Genomic DNA, 16,554 nt, shown 5'->3' on the forward strand with positions numbered 1-16,554 from the left:
ACATCCACACAGGTGGGTATCAGCCCTGAGCTCCTGGTACCCACAATGAGAGGTGGGAGCAGAAAGCCACCCACAAGAGCCCAGACAGCAGCAGGGTTGGACTGACAGCAAAACTATTGAATCATGGATTGGTTTGGGTTGAAAGGACCTCAAAGGTCACAAACTTCCAACCCCCTGTCCCAGGCAGGGACACCTTCCAGCAGACCAGGCTGCTCCAAGTCCAGCCTACCCTTGAACACTTCTAGAGATGGGGCAGCCACAACTTCTCTGGGCAGCATCAATCAAAGAGACAAAGTTTTAAATTTTTTCCCAACTTAATTTTTGCTAGAGCACAAGCTAGAGTGAAATGATATTTCATGGCTGTCCAAGACACCAGAGGTGCTCACTATTCAACAGCAGAACATGAGCCCAAGTGAAAACAACCAGGCCTGCAAAGACAGAGAGAAGCAAAGCTCCAGGATTTAAGGCCTGGAAGCAGCTCCCAGCTCTGCCAGCCCTTCCCTGCAGCAGTAAATCTCTGGTGCTTATAAAAACAAAGATGATTTTACTTTCATTACTCCTTGTCTGGTTTACATGCTGAGCTTCTGCACTTGTGCAGCACTTTGTGCTTCCTTGCCAACACACAACATAAGCATATCCCAGCACTGTGGCTGTTCAGTGCTATAAATGGAATATATTTATGTTATTTACATTGCTGCTGCAATATAAATACTCCAGTTTCACAAAAAACTCTTTGTGTAGGTCAGAATCAACGTGCCTGTACTGTGAAGATGATGCAGAACTGGGGATGGTGTCAACAAATGAGAAAAAAATCAGATCTAAGAGGTGCAATTGTGTTTTTTCCTTGTGCTGTTCCTCAAAATAGATCATTAATTACATACAATACCACTGTAATTTGTGGATATACAAAATATAGAGAAGGTTGCTGGATTTTGAGGTTTTCTCTGTCCTGGATTGCCAAGCAAATTGTATTCTATTTACCATCTGTATGGCAGTTGTCTTCTGTTAAGTGGGCAGTTTTCCTTACCTCTTCTACAACCAGGGAGACATCTGCTGATAACAGCTATTGAATGTCACTGCATGGCTGATAAGAACTACAGCATCCCATTGGGAGATGTGAGCCCAGAGGGAGGAGCCAAACATTCCTAACTGGATATAATCTGGAGATCCTGGAACACCAGCATGGCTTTCCCCAGAGGAACAGCAGCTGCCTCTTCCCCTGGATCTTCAGAGGAAGACTCCACCCTTTTCTACAGGATCCCTGCTCCAGCAGAACCAGCCCTGGCACTGCAGGAGGGCTGAGCCACAATTCCAATGGGACTGCTGCCAACACCCTGACCCACAGGGTGTCAGGTTGGGTTCTCACTCTGTCAGTGTTGTTTTAGTTTATTGCATTGTTTATCTTTTTATTTTCTTCCCTAGTAAAGAACTGTTATTTCCCGCTCCCATAATTTTTGTTGCCTGAGAGCCCCTTCATTTAAAATTTAGAGCAATTTGGAAGGAGGGGGTTTACATTTTCCATTTCAGGGGAGGCTCCTGCCTTCTTTAGCAAACACCTGCTTTTGAAACCAAGACAATCCCTCAGCACCTGAGGCACATCTTCCCAAGGACAGAGCCTTCATTTCCATGTGGGACAGCTCTGGGTGAACTGACCTTGTCGGGGAGGCGCTGGGCAGAGGTGTCAGTGATCCTGTTGAACACCTTCTGCACGGCGGGGATGCTGATCAGAAACACTGGGCGCACCGTGGTGGCCAGGGACACCAGCAGGTGGCACGCAGACAGCAGCAGCTTCTCCTGCACCTGAGACAGACAGGGGTGGTCAGTCCCACCAGCACACACAGCCAGGCTCAGCTCTCTGAGCTGCCAGGACCTGGGGGTCAGGCTCTGCTCCCAGGGAACAGGGACAACACGATGAGAGGAAATGTGCCCGGGAAGGTTTAGATTGGATTTTGGGAAAAGTTCATCATGGAAAGGGTGGTCAGGCATAGAGTGCTCAAGGCAATGTGGAGTCCCCATCCCTGGAGGCATTTAAGAGCTGTGTGGACATGGCATCTGGGGACATGGGTCAGTGGTGGCCTTGGCAGTATTGGAGAAATGGTTAGACTTGATCTTAGAGAGCTTTTCCTAAACAATTCTATGATTTATTTGTAAACCAGAGCATAGCTGAGTTCCCTTAATACTATGAGAGAGAGAGACTTCCCTGCTTTCAAGCCATTAAATCTGAGTTTAGAAGTTTAAATCTGAATTTAGACTGAGTTTAAAAGCCTTTAAGTTGCTTATGCTTGTATTAGCCTGACTCCCAGTGCTGTTAGGACACTTCCCATGGCTCTGGGACACAGCCCAACTCCCAGCCCACCCCAGCTGAGCAGAGTGCAGCCCCCAGCCCCCAGGGGGGCAGTACCTTGGAGCTGATGAGGGGCGTGATGGCCTCCAGTGCTGTGGACACCAGGGAGATGAACTGCTCGGGGTTCTGCCGGTGCACCTCGCTGTAGAACTGGGCCAGCCAGTGAGCGTAGGCCTGCAGGGCTGCCAGGGACTGGGCGTGCCTGGGGACACCAGGGGACACAGTGAGCAGTGCAACAGGACACAGGAGTGGTGTTTCAGGCTAATCTGGCAGCAGGTTTGTAAAAAATCCTTACTCTGTTTTGGTTTTGGTTCTGGACCCACCAAGGTAAAGGTGGGAATTGATAAAGCCAAGTTATCAGTAACTGGTACCTGGCTGTAACCACAGCTGATAATCACACTTCTGTCAGGTGAGGGTTCAGTCAGGGTGTCCCTCAGTTTCAGAGAGGTGGCCCCCAAATGTGGGACAGTGCTGCTTTCTCAGGCAAGCATTAGAAAATGGATCACAAGCTTCTTCAGGGACAGGGAAAGGGGTTAACTCTTGCTGACAGATCATGGAAAACACCTCCCCAGTTATTGTAAACCAGAAAAACCATTACAACAACAACCCCTGCACAAATTTCAGTGCCTCTAACTTGGGATTAATAGGAGAAATCCCATTAGTTATACAGTGATATGGTGAAATCTAGAGGAGTCTTCAGGGAGCTGCTGAAGGTGCAATTACAAACCAGAACAAGTGTTCAAACCTTAAATTCTGCCCACGGTGCTCCAGTTGGCAGGGAACAGGTTTGTGTGCACAGCATCAGCAAGGGAGAGTCCCTACAAGTCTGTCACAGAGGGAGGTGATCTGTGACCAGCAGCACCAAGATTTCACACTGAATGGTTTGTCCCAGAAATGGCTTGCATGGCTGCAAGGCTTATGTTTGTCTTGGAAGACAAGGATTTGAAACCCTCAACTGGGAAAAACCTCTTTTACCTGAGCCACAGGTCTGACTTTGGTAGCAAAAAATCCATCAAGTGGATTTATAAATAAACTACACATTACACAGTGGATCCATTTCTGTAAAATATCACTGTTGTAACACTTATTTCCTCATTAATTACCCTGCTTTTACAGCCACCAGCACAGGGCACAATCCCAGTTTGCTCTCAGAGATGATTTAAGGGGCATTTTTCCTTCTCAGCACAAACATGTTTTCCCTTAAACGACCTGGGTACTTCCATTACAGCAAAGACTGGTCCAAAATCTTGACAGCAGCCTTGACTTTCCTCAGCTGAAAAAGGTGCTTTCCTGGGGAGCTGCCAAGAGCTGGAGAGGCTGTTTCCCAGAGATCTGCCAAGGAGGGGTCTGAGCAGCAGCTCCAAGCCTTGCCCACCCTGTGAGTGCCCAGTTTGGGTGCAGCCCCACTCACACATCGATGAGGTCAGGTTTCAGCACGGAGGGAACAGCGGTTTCGATGTTGTACAGTTTGATCTGGGATCCATACAACGTCACCTTCACCAGCCTGGAGGGGCAAACACACATGGCAGCAAAGGGATTGTACAAATCTGCTCCAGCACCTGAGCTAGTGCAGCTCTTCCCCAGTATGAGTGGATATTTAGTTAATACACAAATGAGATTTTGACCATTTAGCTTAAAATAATTCAGAGCCTACTGCACTGTTTGGGGTAAAATGGAACAAGTCAGATGCTCCTGCACAGAAATGAAAACACAAAACCTGTGTAAAAGCCTGAAATTCTCCCATTTGTAACTATGTGCTAATTAAGTATCTAGGAGAGGATAATAAAACATCTGCCCCTTCAGCTTTCACAGGTCTTTTCATTCAAGAGAAGAATCATGGAAACATTGAGGTTGGAAAAGGCCTTGAAGATCACAAAGTTCAACCCGAGGAGCCCCCTCAAACCAACTGCATCAAAAAGTGACAGGTCAGAAAAGACAAACACTCTGTGGTCACTGTCCATTGGATTAGAAAGTTACACACTGTCTTGCAACAAAGAACTTGGGACCATCTTAGACTATGGCCAACTGCTTGCTGCCTTATTAACCTCATTGTCACCGTGATATTTTAAGAAAAATCCCTTCACCAGGATTTCTTCTCCTGGGAAGCTGGGAAGCTTCAGCTTCTCCTTGTTTTGGTGCTTTGGAATGTGATTTGGAGAATTGTTTACTCAGCATGTGAATTGTTAATTTAATGACCAATCACAGCCAGCTGTGTTGGACTCGCTGAGTCTGTCACCAGTTTTTATTATCATTCTTGTTTTAGCCTTCTGATGCATCCTTTCTCTTGCTTTAGTATAGTTTTAGTATATCATTCTCTTTTAATATAATATAAATATCATATCATATCATAATAAATCAGCCTTCTGAGAACATGGAGTCAAATTCTCATCTCTCACCTCATCCTGGGACCCACAACACCACAACATATGTGTGTACATGTATTCAGACCTTACTGGGCAAAAGTATCCACCTTATCAATGTGGATACACTGCAGTAGAAAGAAGTAAAGGTGACAGATCAGCAAAGCCAAGTACACTCTGTGATGATGTTCCAGATTGCAAGGCAAGATGGATTCTATTACCATCTGTATGGCAGTTGTCTTTTGCCAGGTGGGCAGTTTTTCCTGATCTCTTCCACAATCACTCTTCCCTCAGGAGGGGACATCTGCTGATAACAGCTATTGAATGTCACTGCATGGCTGATAAGAACTACAGCATCCCATTGGGAGATGTGAGCCCAGAGGGAGGAGCCAAGCATTCCTACCTGGATATAATCTGGAGATTCTGAAATCCAAGCATTCCTACCTGGATATAATCTGGAGATTCTGGAACACCAGCACGGCTTCTCCACTAGATTCCCCAGAGGAACAGCAGCTGCCTCTCCCACTGGATCTTCACAGGAAGACTCCACCCTTTCCTACAGGATCCCTGCTCCAGCAGAACCACCCCTGACACTGCAGGAGGGCTGAGCCACAATTCCAATGGGACTGCTGCCAACACCCTGACCCACAGGGTGTCAGGTTGGGTTCTGACTCTGTCACTGTTGTTTTAGTTTACTGCATTGTTTATTTTATCCTTTCATTTTCTTCCCTAGTAAAGAACTATTATTTCCTGCTTTCATAATTTTTGTTGCCCCTTAATTTAAAATTTAGAGCAATTCAGAGGGGTAGGGAGGGTTTACATACTCCATTTCAGGGGAGGCTCCTGCCTTCCTTAGCAGACTCCTGTCTTTCCAAACCAAGACAGGTGACTGTCCATTGCATTAGAAATTTATAAACTTTCTGGAGTTTATCACAAAGAACTTGGGACCATCTTAGACTATGGCCAACTGCTTGCTGCCTTATAAACCTTAGCCTGATCCTGGTGCCCTCCCTTAGAGGCACAGCTGCACCCACCTCTCCACCACGGTGAGCGCGTCGTTGAACCTGGCGGCGAACACGTCCCCGGTGAAGTACTCGGCCAGGCGGCCCACGGCCTGCAGCAGCGAGCTCAGGTCCCTCAGCGAGCAGTGCAGCCTCCTGCAGTCATTCTCTGCTGTGATGTTCAGCCTGTGACCTGCAGGGACACCACAGCCCATCAGACACGCAGCCACAAAGCTGAGTTTCTCTAAGGGCTGCCCCCAGAGCTGGAAATTGCTGCTCGCGCAAGGGGAGAGCGCCACGGCTCTGGGATTGATCCCTGCTGCTCCTGGGGATGGGAAACCTGGGGACAAAGTGACACAAAGTGCCAAGTTTGTTCTAATTCCATTGTGAAACTAGCTCTGGGCCACAGGTCAGATGGCAGCACCGGCCAGGCACTGCAGCACTCTGGGAAGGAAGCTCAGCTCTCCTGACAACACCTCAAGGGCTGATAAATGACTATTTCAGCCTTTTACACCTTCATTTCCTTCTGTATGGAGTTAATTCCTCCAAAAACAGGAGCCTTTCTGTTTTCTGCTGCCATCAGGAGCATTCCCTGCTCTGGAGAAGGTGGTTTTCCAGGTGGAGAAGGTGGTTTTCTCATGGAGGAGGTGGTTTTCCAGGTGGAGAAGGTGGTTTTCCAGGTGGAGAAGGTGGTTTTCTCATGGAGGAGGTGGTTTTCCAGGTGGAGAAGGTGGTTTTCTCATGGAGGAGGTGGTTTTCCAGGTGGAGAAGGTGGTTTTCCAGGTGGAGAAGGCGGTTTTCCACACTCCCTCTGCTGGCTGCAGTTCCAGTGATCCAGCAGCAGATTTGGGACAGAGAATTTGTGACTTCACTTCTGGTGTGAGATGTGTTGTGCACTTCCATGTTTCTCAGGTACAAGAAACAATCTGCTAATGAGGTTTTCCAGCCCCACACAATCCTCCTGCTGCTGCTCAGGTGTGGACACCTAGGCTCAAACATTCCAGAGCTTCTACTTAAAAAGCAACTATATTCTCATGTTCTCCAACACCACCTTTTGAAGAAAATAAATTTTCTTTCTACTGACTGTATCTAAGATCAGCTCAAGCTTTCAGCAGCAACCTCTCCATTTTGTGCCATCAATACAAACACACAATCCTGTGCCATGTGCTCTGGGATGAGCAGGGAAACTGGATCACTCTGGTCCCTTCCAGACCCATTCTGGGATTCTGTGCCACCACCCAGGGCTCAATCCAGAGCTGCATCTGAGCTGCTGCTGCTGCTGATCCCCAGGACAGCTTCTAACACAGGCTGGTGCCACAGCACCAAACCCCCACACATTGCTTATCCTAGGGCTGAAATGATCCTAAAACTGGGAATTTTTTTTCTAGAACTGGCTACACAACAGTCACCATTCTGCCATGTCCAGCAGTATTGGAAATGTCACAGATTCCTGTCCTGGTCACACCAGGGAATTTGAGTACTACCTTAAACTACAGCCTGCCCTCAGGCAGATCTCACCACTGCTGCTTCCCCTGTTTCTCAGGGGGGAGCTGTAGTATTTGGTGCTGCACACCTGCTCTTAACACGCTGGTATCTTCATTTCAAATACCAGAACAAGGGAAGCACTAAGCCAATAAGAATAAATCATATTATGAGACTTCTGTCTGCTGCTGGAGTTTAATACTGAGCCATGAGACACCACACAGGTTTGGATCAAGTGAATACAGAAAAAACAACACCAAAGCAGGTCTGGAGTGGTTTTGCAGTGATGAAAGAGGGAGGAGCACAGTGTTAGAGGGTGGTTATTACCTGTTCCTGAAGTGACCACAAACTGCTGGAGCCCCAGATACACTTCCAGGTTATCCTGCAGAACGGGAAACTGAAAGAGAGAAGAACTGATTGTGATCCTGGGGCTTGGCAGACAGTAACAGCCAATGACTGATTGCTCTGCCAGAGCAGAGTGCTCTCATTTCTCCCCAATGCCTTCACACAGACATTTGGAAGAAGGGCAGGATGGGCTCTGGGCTGATCCTGCATCCCACAACTTCCTAGGTTCCAACAGCTGTCAGGAAAACAAAGATCACTCCCCTGAAGGCACTTCCCTGTGGCAGCTCTCCTTTGCCTCTAAGCCCAGCAATCAGCCTGACAAGATAATGGTCTGACAGTGCAAGTGAGGGCACAGCACCAGGAATACACAGCTGGAGGCACAACTCAGCCCAAGGAGCAGAGGAGTGGCAGGGTCTGAAGTGCAGGAGGTCTGTGCTCACCCACCTCACCTGCAAGTATCATCTTCTCAAGATGTGAGCCTTAAAAATCTCCCAAAATATTATGCAACTAGAAAGCTGAGTTCAGTGCCTCTACCAGGGTACAGAAGGGAAGCAGTGCAGCATTCTTCCAGCAAGCTGCAGGCTGCAGCAGTGAAATTCCATGGGGAAACCAGCCAAAGGAATAAACACCACAGTCCTCATGCACCCCGGTGTGGGAGCAGAGTGTCAGCCCAGCTCCATCACTCAGCAGTGGCAGCAAACATGCCAGGTCCTGCTCATACTTCAGCTGAACAATCTTTCTCAACCCTTCCAGCCTGGCACAGCTCTATTTAATTTCTGTTGGGGAAAATGGCTGAAATTGGTGTTTGGTTTGATGGAAATTCTCTTGCCCATCAGCAGAAGGAGCTGCAGCCTTTCCTTGCCCAGCATGGGATGGAGTCATGGCAGCTGCTGTCCATTGCTTTAATTATTTGCCACTGCTAAAACCCCTAAACTAAGCCCCACTGCACCCACCAGCCCTGCAGCCACTGGGCACTGCTGGAGAGGCTCCCACATTCCCCAGTCCCCCAGAAGAAACAATGCAGGGCTCAGGAAAGCACTCCCTACTCAGCTTCCAACATGCTGTGCCTAATTAACAGTGGAGTGTCTTTGCATAACTGCCTGAGGGGAGTTAAAAAACCACAGAGCCTTCCTCATGTGGATGTGTTCCTCCAAGGAAGCCACATGCTCTGCTCCATCTGATCCATCTGCTCCCTGAACACTGCTCTGCTCCTTGGTGCCTTCCGCTGGCTCCCGGCAGGGCTGCACAGCAGCCTCTGCTTTGTTCCCTCCTGCTAGTGACAGGCTTCTGCTTCCCTGCCTCAAGAAAAACAGCAACTGCAAAGACACTTCAGGTCAGGCATCTCCTGCCTCTGCAGCAGCCCAGTTTTCTCTGCTCCTTGGGAATACAGTTCTGAGGTCGAGCTGTGCAGTGCTCCCAGCAGGATTAATGCACTTGCTGAGATCTCACTGCTGTTATTTCCCTTTCTCCTCACCCAGCAAAACTCCACCTGGACTGCTCTGAATTCTGGGCCACACTTCAATCCCCAAGATATCCTTCTCAAAATTGCTACAAGCCCAGACAACTTTTACACCACCAAAGGTAGTGACAGCAGCTAAAGAAAAGCACTTATCCAGATCAGATCTGCTTCCCAATAGTCCAAGGCCTCTCTCCAGCATTTTTATCTATCTATTTTAATCTTTAATTAAAATAAAGATTCCACTCTCTTGAAAGCCCTAATAATGACACTTATCTGACCAATTCACAGCCCTGCCTCTGAGATAAAGGCCAAGATAAACAGCCCAGAGTGGTTGCTGCCAAATGTTCACACTTTGAGAGGTGGGAATTTCTAAAGAGTGTCCACCAAGCTGGACTTAAGACACTGAACCACTCTCTTCAAAACACACCAAGAAATGCAACAAAGCCAAAGAAACAATTCTTTCTCTTCAATTTCTAATCTCCCCTTGCCAAGTTTTGCATCCAACCCCAAATTTCCTTTTTTTTTTTTTTTTTTTGGCACTGAGGCATCTGTCAAAAAAAATCGACAGCAGTTGGTGCCGATTCCACGTGGCACTTTGGCCTGGGGCAGGACTTACGAGTGTGGAGAAGGCGTGAGTTGGCAGGAGCTCCATGACTTTGGCCACCACCTCCAAGCTCTGGCGCAAGTACCGCTGCCACTCCGTTTGCTGCTGCAAACAGAAGGACATGGGGTGAGCACTGCCCTTCCCTGGGTCCCTAGAGCTCTGTGTTCCCCTGGGAAGGGAGGGACAGCAGGGAGAACCCCCCCCCACAAACAGGATCTTAGAGAATTGTAACTTGCACACTCCACTGGAACTTATTTTCATATAGAATTTGTTCTGTTTTCATACAGAATTGATAAAATCGGGGGGACAGTGCAGGAGAAGGGAGGGAAAAGAGTGGTAAGAATTTGATAGGTGAATTAAACAATTACATTAAATTTAAAGGTGAATTAAACAATTATTTTAACAGTTTAAGACTCTTTCCATGCTCAGCTACACAGCTGACTAAGAAAGAAGCTGCCTGTTACCATCATAGCCCAAACCTGCCATTAATATGAGAAGGGAAAAATGGAACAACAAACACACATAGCAACATAAGCAACAGAATCAATAGCACCATATCCTGACTTCATTTTGTCCTTAAATAATGAACTAAAACCCTTTTCAAGTTTTATACCAAAAGTTTGAAGTTTTTCAAGTATCACTATTTGCCACCCTGTTTTGGAAGCACAAAGACAACTTCATCAGGACTGCTCTAGATAATTTATACCTTTATTTGTGACATTATTATCACTATGGAAAGGCATCCAAACACCAACATGGTCTTTACAGGGGTATGGCACTAATTATCCAGATGACACAAGTGTCAAATGAATCCAGAAATGAATTTATTTTGCTTATGAAATGGTGCTGTATCGCCAGCCAGGGTCTGTGTACAAATCACCAACGGGACAGGACTGCTGGGAATGTGCCTTGAGCTGTTTGATTTTCCAGCATCAGTCTCATTACCTGGTTATGACAATGGGAAGATGCCAGCAGCTCACATCCCAGGCAGCAGACCAAGAACTCTCACTCCAAAAGTTAAAAATTTCACAGCCCTCAACACTCCAGAATTTAAAAATCTGTCTGATTCCATTTGTGATAAAATTCCCTCTGCTCCTTCACCTACCTTCTTGTGACAGCTGACCTGCCCATCCAGGGCTCTGGCCCCACCCACTTTGGCCACCACTCCCCTTTGATATTTATCAGCTTTGAGGTGATTTTTATCAATACCAACTTAGGAGAAATAAGCTTAAACACAAGCCCCAACAAGACACAACTTCAAGCTTTTGCTTCAGAGACATTTTAGCATTTAAATTCCCAACTAATTAAACACTTTAAATTCCAAAGGTGTTTAGACATGGACATCTAACACCTCTGACAATCAGAACACAAGGATCTAAATTTTTCCCCCAATAAGAACCAAGTTATACCCAAAGGTTACATCTCCAGTGTGACTTTTGGTGAAAAGCATCTGAAGCTGTTTTACAGCTCAAACCCACAGAGAAGGGAGGGGAGAAGGAGCTGTTCAGCCCACAGTCCAGAGTGTAAGCTCTGGAAAAGCCACTGCAGGTGGCAGCAGTGCAGGTGGCCCTGTCCTGTTCAGCTTACATCATCATCCAGGGTCTCGTCATCCAGCTCCTCCAGCTGTGCCTGGTTATACCTGAACTGGATCCGGTTCAGCACCTCTGTCAGCAACAGAACCAAGGCATCTTCGTACCTGCAGCCACCAGGGAGACACACACAGGGTTGGGTAAAACCCTTCCAGCAAGGGAAATGTAAAACAGAGCAGTTACAGCAAGCAGAGCCTGGGATTCAAGGTATCAGCTCATTTCAGGTCACAAGGTAGCTGTAAGGAAACAGCCTCGGCAATACCCAATATCCCTCTGCCTCTGGAAGGGAAAGGGAGGACTGTCAGCAGTAGGAACAGCCCCAGAGTTCAAAACAGGAAAAGCAGGAGCAGTTTGCCAGGAACAACACCAGGTGTCCACAAACAGGAGGCACCAAGAGCCTCTTGCAGCCTGGGCTGTCCTCAGCAGCCTCTGCTGCCTTGAGCCTGCCTGTGTCAGAACCCAGGAAATTCCTCTGGCTGCCCTGGATGGCTCCAGCCCCTGCCAGGGGGCTCAGAGACCTGGGCAACAGAGCCCAAGAGCCCTGTGCCTTTGATCTTAACCCATGGAAACAATTACCAACCTTATATGAGGATTTACAAGCCATGAAAGTTTAAGTGGAATGATAGTTAGTTTGTCACAGGGTGAAAAGCAGAATTTTGGGGTTTTTAGAATGGGATCTTGGGGTCCCAAGATGGAGGGATTTGGGCAGGTTCTGTCCTTCTTTCTCCTTCTTCTTGGCCTCCATCTTCTGGGTGATGGTGGCACTTTTGGATTGGTTTAGAGAAGAAACACACTGTCTAACATAGGTGATAGGTATTGGAAAATGATTGTAAATAATAAACAGGTAGTTTTTAGTATAAAAAGATAACACTGCCAAGAGGGTGATCAGTGTGCCACCAACCAACCTGCCAGACAGATCTCAGCAGGTCAGGGAAAGAATGTTACAGATAACAGAGAATAAACAACCTTGACAACCAGAACAGAAGAATCCTGACTCCTTCTTCAGTTGCCAGGCTGGGAAAAAGAGATTTTCTAACACATTTTGGGGCCATCTTGACCTCAGAGACCCCTGAGATGTCTGTGCTGCTGTCTCCTTCCCCACGCTGAAATTCAGGCCCTGCTCCCCTGAAACAAAGGCAGCCCCTTTTCTGCTTGCACTGTAACAGGTCACTGAAATGTCCCTGCACCTCTGGGAGCCAGGCAGCTGGGACAGAGCACAGCAAAGAGCCAACAGAAATAATGCCAGGCTGCACACCCAGCACAGCACCAACCACTCCTGGTGCCACAACACCAAACTTCAGGCATTTCAAGCTGATTTCTCCTTGAAAAACCACCTTCACAAAACAGCTGGGGTCTCATTAAAAAATCCTGGTTTTTTCCTAGGGAAAATCAGGTTGGAAAAACAGGCCTTAAAAAAGAGTAACAGACGCAGAGCGTGACGCAAGCCAAGTGTCAGATGTGACAGTCAGCTGTGCCACCAGCCAGGCAGCTGCAAGCTCTGGGCAAGGTGGTGTAACCTTGCATTTGGCAACTTCTGCAGTGGTGAAAGCAGCACTGTGTACAAAATGCAAAGTTTCTGAAGCACAGAACAGGAAATGTCCTCTGTGGCCCTGTGGTGTCACCACTCCCAGACTGCCCAGCTCAGGGTTCCCACGGCTCAGGGTGGGCAGGGATGTGCAGATGTCAGAGCTCCACTGAGGACAAACAGCACAGCCCCAAGCACTCCCAAGCTTTATTTAGGGTTTTGTAGTCTGACAGACCCAGAGACAGCTTTTTGTTACAATTTGCTCCATCACAAGCTGGGTGACACCAAGACAACACACATGACATGCACGTTAGGAGCAAATCATGAAGTTCCAACCCAAAATCTACTTCTTGAGAAATTCAAACCCCACAGTTCCCATGTTGAAAGAAGGAGCTATCTGCTCAAGAGTAGTTCCACTTTTCCTTGTGGTTATGATGCCAGGCTGGCTTTACAAAACCAACTGCTGCTATTCAGGGTGCTCAAGGGAAAGAGCACTCAGCAGAACTAAACATGGCACAAACCATGGTGCTTTTAAACCTCAAAAACCCAAACAACTCACCAGGATATTCACCAGATTTTTAAAGTGGCAGCAAAGAGACTCTTCTCAAACAAAACCCACCCCTTTCAGGGTCAGCATCTGCCAAGGAAGAGCTGCCAACCACTGCTGTAACTAATATACACAGTGGTAAGCAAGTGCAACTTTTGACTTCCAGTCTCATCTGTATTTCTCAAAAACACATCCTCTATTTAAAGAGGAAATTTAAAATCCTAATTAAATAAAATTTGTTTCCTAATTCATTAATTAGTTGTATGAGCTGTGTGAGCACTAAGTAAGCAACCTGTGTTGTAGTTTCCTGCTCTAATTTGTGCTAAAATGTGCTCCAGTTCTATTTTAGACTACAAAGCTTCCTTCCTCTGCCTGCAAGGTTCACACACAACATATGTAAGTGCCAGTTTGTCTACCCAAACCTGCTCAGCCTGAATTCTTGTGAATGAGTGTGAAACATTGAGGTTTATGCTTTTTATACGTCATGATTTTAGAAAAAGAAAGGACTCAACCACACAGGAGGCTGCTGTAAGCAGTAGCTTATTTCTCACAGCTCTTCCATGGTGACCACAAAGTTTCTTTGCTGCTGCAGGAAAAAAATCCTTCCCTGTGAGGGTGGGCAGGCCCTGGCACAGGGTGCCCAGAGCAGCTGGGGCTGCCCCTGGATCCCTGGCAGTGCCCAAGGCCAGGCTGGGCAGGGCTTGGAATGAGATGAGTTTTGAGGTCCCTCATCCCAGTCCATGCCATGATTCCAGCTGTGCCACCCTGGCAGCCCCCAGCCCTCACCTGTTGAGCACTGCTTCCTTGTCTGCCAGGCGACTTTTGATTTTGCTGGTCAGATAGTCCAAGAAGAGTGTCCAGATGTCCAAGCAAGAAAAGTAACCTTCATGTGTAGGCTAAAAGACACCAAAATTTCCAATGAGTACCACAAGTTATGGCAAGATGGATTTCACACAGTGAAAACAGGAGTAAACATCCACTTCAATCCATGGGAAGAGCTTCTTGTCTTACTGAAAACACTGGAAAGATTCAGAGCTGTCCAAAGATGAACAAGAGCTTTTGTACAAGGCCAGGAAGCCAGGAGTTACAAGGCTGGTCTCAGTGCTAACCATTCTCATGGCTGGTTACACCAGTTTCCAGCACTCCAGGGCCTGAAGGGGCTCCAGGAGAGCTGGAGAGGGACTGGGGACAAGGCATGGAGGGACAGGACACAGGGAATGGCTCCCACTGCCAGAGGGCAGGGATGGATGGGATATTGGGAACTAGGAATTGTTCCCTGGCAGGGTGGGCAGGCCCTGGCACAGGGTGCCCAGAGCAGCTGGGGCTGCCCCTGGATCCCTGGCAGTGCCCAAGGCCAGGCTGGGCAGGGCTTGAACCACTCTGGGTCAGTGGGAGGTGTCCCTGCCATGGCAGGGGTGACACTGGATGGGTTTTAAGGTCTTTCCAACCCAAATAATTCCATGATTCTGTGATATTATGAAGCTCTTTCCTTGTCATTGTTCCTGTGTAAATGGGGCTGAGCTGCACTGACAGCTTCTACAGCAACCTTGGGGGTTTTTAATACAAAAACTAAAAGCTACAAGAAAGCCACAGATTGAGGACAAGGAATAAAATCCCCAAACACAAATCAAGCAAGTCTGAGAGACTTTTCCACACATTGTCCATTCCAAAGACTAGAAAAAAAAATTAAAGCAGAAGCAAAGTTAAACATCAGACAATTTGTTGTTGCAGGGTGACCACCTGTGACCTCTAAATCCAAGAGCACATGCAGCCATCTCCAAATCCCCAGCACCACCAGGGAGTGCCAGTAACACCAGTTAAATTCTCTTTTTTTTTGGGTTTACTGGGGCAAACAAGCTGGCCCTGGACAACAGAACAGACTGGAGAAAATGAGGATGTGGAGCTGTACCTGATGAAAAGTGTATTTGAACAGCAGGGCCAGGAATTCAACCACAGGGAACTGGGAGTAGGATTCGATCCTTCGCAGGTGGACGCTCACAAAGAGCCGGAGGAAATCTGTGAACTTCTCAATGTAGCTGCAAGGGAAAGGAGAAAGCACTGAGAAAAAACAGCCAAGGTGCCCCAAGGGAAAGCAACTGTATTGAAATAGTGGTAAAAGCCACTCAAAATCTTCTTATTCGAAGCAAAGTTACAATTAACCATCAGTAGAACAATTAAATATAAAGCCCTGCAACAATTACCTACAGGATGGGCAACCCTTCACTCCATTAACACCTGAAACAGCAGAAAAGACAATCTAGTCAAAAGCAACTTTAATATTCAGATAAATATTGACTTCAGCCAGGCCTGCAAATGAACACAACCCCCTCCACCCTGCAGAAATAATTTGATAGCAAAGGTCATTGTAGTGATGGAGACAGGATTAGTGAGATGAACTGTACCCCTGAGGAATTCAGCTGGAAGCAGGAAGTTAATGCAGGAATCAGCAACAGAGGGGTTACATTTACAGGAGGGGGTGGGAGAGCCAGGGAGCTGAGAGCTGGAAAGGAAAATTCCTCCTGCAGTGGACATCAGCCATCCAAGAGTTTCTGAGCTGAGCCCAGGCTTGGGCCTGCACTGGGAAATGAAAGAGAAATCTTCCTGTAAAGCATGGGGCTCCTCAGGGAATGTGCAAAGTTCCCAAAAGGAATCTGCCAGCAAATCTTCAGGGAATGCAGCAATGGCACCACCTCAGTGCAGCAGGGAGAGTTCTTGGGGGAAAACCAGCAAAGCCCCCAGTGAGGTGAGCTTTTACTGGGGAACAACAGCACGAACTTCAGCTCCAGATCCATCTGTGCAGCAAGGGTTAAACACTCCACAGCCCCAGGAGGGATGGCAGCACCACACACAGACAGTGCCAGCCCTCCCTCACGCCCAGAGCTCTGAAATGCATGAAACTACTTGAAGTTTGTATTTTAAATAAAAAGTTGGGCTCAGCAGAGTTTCAGACAGGCACGAGCAGCCTGGTTTTACTCTACTGCCTGCTCTGCACTGCTGCAAACTCTGGGGATTTGGGTTTTTTTGGGAATCCCCACTCCTTCTAACAAGAACTCCCTCACGACCAGCAGCACTGCCAGATGACAGAGTTGCAGCACTGGGGGTTGTTGTGAGCCTTCAAAAGCACACACTGCTTTGAACATGCAAAAAAGATGAAGTTCCTTCTTTATTTGGCACTGCCTACTTGACAGGAGATCACTGAGCACACCTGAGCACAGATCAAACACTTCAAAAATCAAAGCCGGGGGAAAAAAGAATTTAAAAAAAGAAACTCAAACATCTCCATCCTTTTAATTTTTAT

General features: G+C 47.4%; 1 protein-coding gene across 2 annotated transcripts in view; it reads right to left on the minus strand.

Annotated features, from left to right (window-relative positions):
* Nucleotides 1–16,554, minus strand: part of XPO6 (exportin 6) — a 64,619-nt gene that overhangs the window by 12,937 nt on the left and 35,128 nt on the right. The window contains exons 8-16 of one of the 2 annotated variants that reach the window (XM_066560987.1): nt 15,166–15,292; nt 14,043–14,152; nt 11,183–11,291; nt 9,608–9,697; nt 7,515–7,584; nt 5,739–5,898; nt 3,756–3,848; nt 2,402–2,546; nt 1,654–1,800 (exon numbers count right to left, since the gene is read on the minus strand). In XM_066560987.1, coding sequence (XP_066417084.1) covers nt 1,654–1,800; nt 2,402–2,546; nt 3,756–3,848; nt 5,739–5,898; nt 7,515–7,584; nt 9,608–9,697; nt 11,183–11,291; nt 14,043–14,152; nt 15,166–15,292 — 1,051 coding nt within the window. Of the gene's footprint in view, nt 1–1,653; nt 1,801–2,401; nt 2,547–3,755; nt 3,849–5,738; nt 5,899–7,514; nt 7,585–9,607; nt 9,701–11,182; nt 11,292–14,042; nt 14,153–15,165; nt 15,293–16,554 lie in introns of both variants that reach the window. The other variant, XM_066560986.1, reaches the window with a different exon arrangement.

The sequence above is a fragment of the Molothrus aeneus genome, chromosome 16 (assembly GCF_037042795.1).
Source record: "Molothrus aeneus isolate 106 chromosome 16, BPBGC_Maene_1.0, whole genome shotgun sequence".
Lineage (NCBI taxonomy): Eukaryota > Metazoa > Chordata > Aves > Passeriformes > Icteridae > Molothrus > Molothrus aeneus.